This window comes from Branchiostoma floridae, chromosome 1 (assembly GCF_000003815.2).
Source record: "Branchiostoma floridae strain S238N-H82 chromosome 1, Bfl_VNyyK, whole genome shotgun sequence".
NCBI classification, from domain to species: domain Eukaryota; kingdom Metazoa; phylum Chordata; class Leptocardii; order Amphioxiformes; family Branchiostomatidae; genus Branchiostoma; species Branchiostoma floridae.
Genome location: NC_049979.1, coordinates 1480642 through 1484357, shown reverse-complemented (window position 1 = coordinate 1484357; position 3716 = coordinate 1480642). Strand labels below are relative to the sequence as shown.

At 38.5% G+C, this 3716-nt stretch overlaps 1 protein-coding gene across 1 annotated transcript in view; it reads right to left on the bottom strand.

The window, feature by feature from the left end:
* Positions 1 to 2517: 2517 nt before the first annotated feature.
* The window catches only part of LOC118422329 (zinc finger CCCH domain-containing protein 14-like), a 22219-nt gene continuing 21020 nt past the window's right edge, over positions 2518 to 3716 (bottom strand). The window contains exons 19-20 of the mRNA XM_035829851.1: positions 3229 to 3332; positions 2518 to 2634 (exon numbers count right to left, since the gene is read on the bottom strand). Of these exons, the coding sequence (XP_035685744.1) occupies positions 2577 to 2634; positions 3229 to 3332 (162 nt within the window). The 3' untranslated portion in view covers positions 2518 to 2576. The remainder of the gene's footprint in view (positions 2635 to 3228; positions 3333 to 3716) is intronic.

The following is a 3716-nucleotide window of genomic DNA, read 5'->3' as shown; positions in this document are numbered from 1 at the left end:
AGTGAGGTCAATTATCGCTAGATGTCGCTGCTGTACGACTACTTGTCGGTGCTCTCCGCCAAGAGTTTACTTTTAGTTTTACCAAACTAGTCATGGACGTATCGGGCAGTAGATGATATTAGATATTGATCAAGTGAGGAAACTATTTAGCCTTAGGAGTTGGGTGATCGGCTGAGGTCCGGAATTAGTCTTGAATACGTTACATTCATACTTCTGCATGTAATTTTCAACTTTCCCCTAGCTGAGGCAACTAGGCTATGAAAACGATTTTACTTGTAGTGTTTTCCAAAACTTTCCCCTACCACATATGCACAAATACTGAATTTGATTGGTCTTATATCATACTAAGATCATTATATATGTCAGCTATCCATGACTTCCATAGCTTACTTAATAAGAATTAGACCATGCTGCATGTCAGTTTTCTAAACAGTCATAAAAAAAACAAAAAAAACATGGAAAATATTTTTTTGACCTAAAAAATCACAACTTACACTTCCATTGTTATTTCTGTACATGTATTGAAATACACAACAAAGCCATAATCATACTTTGTGGAACAGTTTATTATGAACAATATTTACATGTTTGCTTTACATAAAAATGGTAAATGAAGCGTTCAGGAGACATGGATGCACCATCTGCACTATTCTCTTCTGAAAACAAGTTTCAATCAAATGTCATGCTGGTGTAATATGCAACAGTTACGATACTATTTTCTTGTGCTATGTTGTTGAACTTCATATATACAGTGTAGTATATAATGTAGTGTGAGACAAGTAAGGGGAGTGGAAAACAAGTTCTGTACAAATAGGTAACCACTACAACTGATCTACATAATAAATCTGTTTGAGACATTTCAGACCTGTGCATGACTCAAGACATGCATTCAGGCGATTAACTGTATACAAACTTTAATCTGGCACCACAGCACATTTAAGTGTGGTAGCACACATATTCTAGTGGCCATAAATCTAGACCAAAAAGTCGTGAGTTTGAATCCCGCTGGATGTAATTCACACGATATACATGCTACTAGAAAGGGGTCGCAGTCTTTAGGACAGTATGCTGTGGTCCACTGTTAGTGTTCACTGTGCTTGTCAAAAAGAGCTTGGAGAAGTTTCCCGGTACAATGAACCTGTACACATACTTAACATAGTGTACGTCTTCTCTGACATGACAAGTGTATCTCAAATAAATCACTGAACTAATCTAGTTTGAGTTGACTTTCATTTTTCTTCAAAAAACAGCAACCACTAGAAGTGTACTGGGACAAGGGGGGATAGAAGCTTAGCCACAGTTGGGATTGTTTTCTCACCGCAAAAGTTCCACCTACATCGGCTACATATGATATAGCTGCAAGAAGCAGAAGCTCTGACAAAGGTGTCTGAGAGACATCAAAACGTAAACAATGTAAGTACCTGCTGGCTGTGTAAAAAGAATTCTCCTATATCCTACACTAGAAGTGTAGTTAATTGCTATCCGGCATTCTGACAGCAAAGCAGATAATACAGTCCCTGACCCTGCTATTCAATAGTGGGATACTTTACCACTACACAAGCCTACAATCCATGTTAAAGGAAAAGCAGTCGTCCTATGATGTGGCAAAAATGTGTACATTGATGCCTTAACATAATACCCAATGTGCTCGCCTGAGCACCATCCTTGGTAGTGACTGCTGGCTCAATTCTTTCGCTTGTGGATAGCAAGCAAAAGTATTGAGCAGGCAGTCACTACTGAGGATGGTACTCAGACTAGCAACGTGCCACATGTCATAGGATAGTCTGGAAATGGAAACTCAACTCAAATGATGAACAAATTCATTCAAAGACAAGAGTTGTCGTAACTCTAAAAAGCTGACATTAGAGTACCAAATGATCATTAATATACATACATATATGTATAATACTGATACAAGTAGTTCATAGTTAACCCAACAATTGGGAGATTAAAAAAGAAAAAAAGTGAAAATATGGCTTCCATATACAAACAGTAAGTTTTGCTAAGCTACAGTCTTACATCCATGTAACTTGTGCTTACAGAGAAGTAAATCAAGTCCTGAAACAGCAGGGCTGTCTCTAGAACTAATTCCTACGGAAACTTGCTTTTTTGGACAAAGGAAAAAAAAATTCACCCCGTCCATCCAAAAATCAAAACTTCCTGAAATGAAATTGACGAAAACGTAAGCTTAAAATGGTAGGTCTTATGACCAACAAGGGCTCCCAAACAATTATTGGGATGGAAAACAAATTAAAGTTAGAGACAACTTAGTTCATGACAGCTGCAAACCTGCTGTAAGGTGTCAGTTGTCTTAAAGTTCATCTTCCAGGAACAGACAATGGTACAACCTACGTACGTACTAGCACCTTCTCTAATTCGTACGGAACTGATTACTTCATATTTTCACAGGCAAGAAAACCAGTTCTGTGTTACACAAGATAAATGGTGCCATAACAAAATACAGTTGGCTTCCAAAAGCTTGTGAGTCATCAAACAACATCCCTCAAATGGAGTAAAACAGTGCTGCAATGGCCGGGTACTTCTGCAGTGGTTCTCTCGAGTCTGTGCTACAGCCATCACGAGGAAAGTGTTGGTACGTGTGTCACTTTGGTCTCATCTGCAAACTTCCTCTCGCTGCAAAAAGACAAAGTACGTCGATGAAGGTTAGACATCCAGGTAATAAGATATGCCAAAAAGTAGTTGCTCAAGCAACTAGATATGACTTTGGAAACGGTCAGATGTTTCAACTAGCATCCACTAGTTTTCGTCAGTGAAACTGATTAGATCTGGAGAAACTGATCTTTTACACCCTAACTATGCATGAGGACAATTGGAAAGATGTCCAATAGGAAACATGTAAGAAAAAACTCAGGCTGAAGACAATTTGGATTTCAATGGAAAACAAAGGTAAGGCACAAGAAGACAAAGATTGTGGTAGTCATAAAATATGAACCATTCACAACTAGATAACCTGTACAATCTCAAGGATCTGGTTGAAGGAAAGCTAACTGCAGCCTATATGGCCTACATGCATTCAACTTGTAATATCTGAATGTTAAGAATTATGTTAACTTTGCATTCATTAATGAAGTACATTTGCATTTTCAAGAGCAGTTTGCAGTTTAAAAAAATCTTTATCTTTATGAATACTTTGTGAGAATTTATAACAATCCATTGACATTGAATGTGTATTTCCACTGCCTGTCCCCCTTCCCCTGCGGTACCAACCTGATGTGTCGGGTGGCGCTCCACTTGAATGCAGAGGGTGGCGGCAGGTTGGGGTGGGTGAACACACAGTCGGGCCTGGTGCAGGACAGACCGTAACGGCAGTTCTACAAAACAAACAAACAAACAAGTAAACAAACAGCACTTAACAAGAGAATACAAACAGCATACTAGAATGTCATAGTTTCAACCACATCTTTACATGTACTTTTGCTTCTCACCTAGTGACATGCACTTGAAAAGAAAGGAAGCTGTGCTTTTAAGGGGACCTCACCATTTCGAGTTCATGACACTTAGACTATGAACATGCATGTCAAAAATGTAATACTACTGTACAACTGAATTGTTTCAACTTTTGATTTTAAAACACTGCAAGATCCTCTTTTTTCCAACAACCACAATGTAAAGCCACTGCAAAAGTAAATGAATTTACCAGGGGTGCCTAAGCACGAACCCTATGAAATTCGTACGAATATTATGTGATACACACG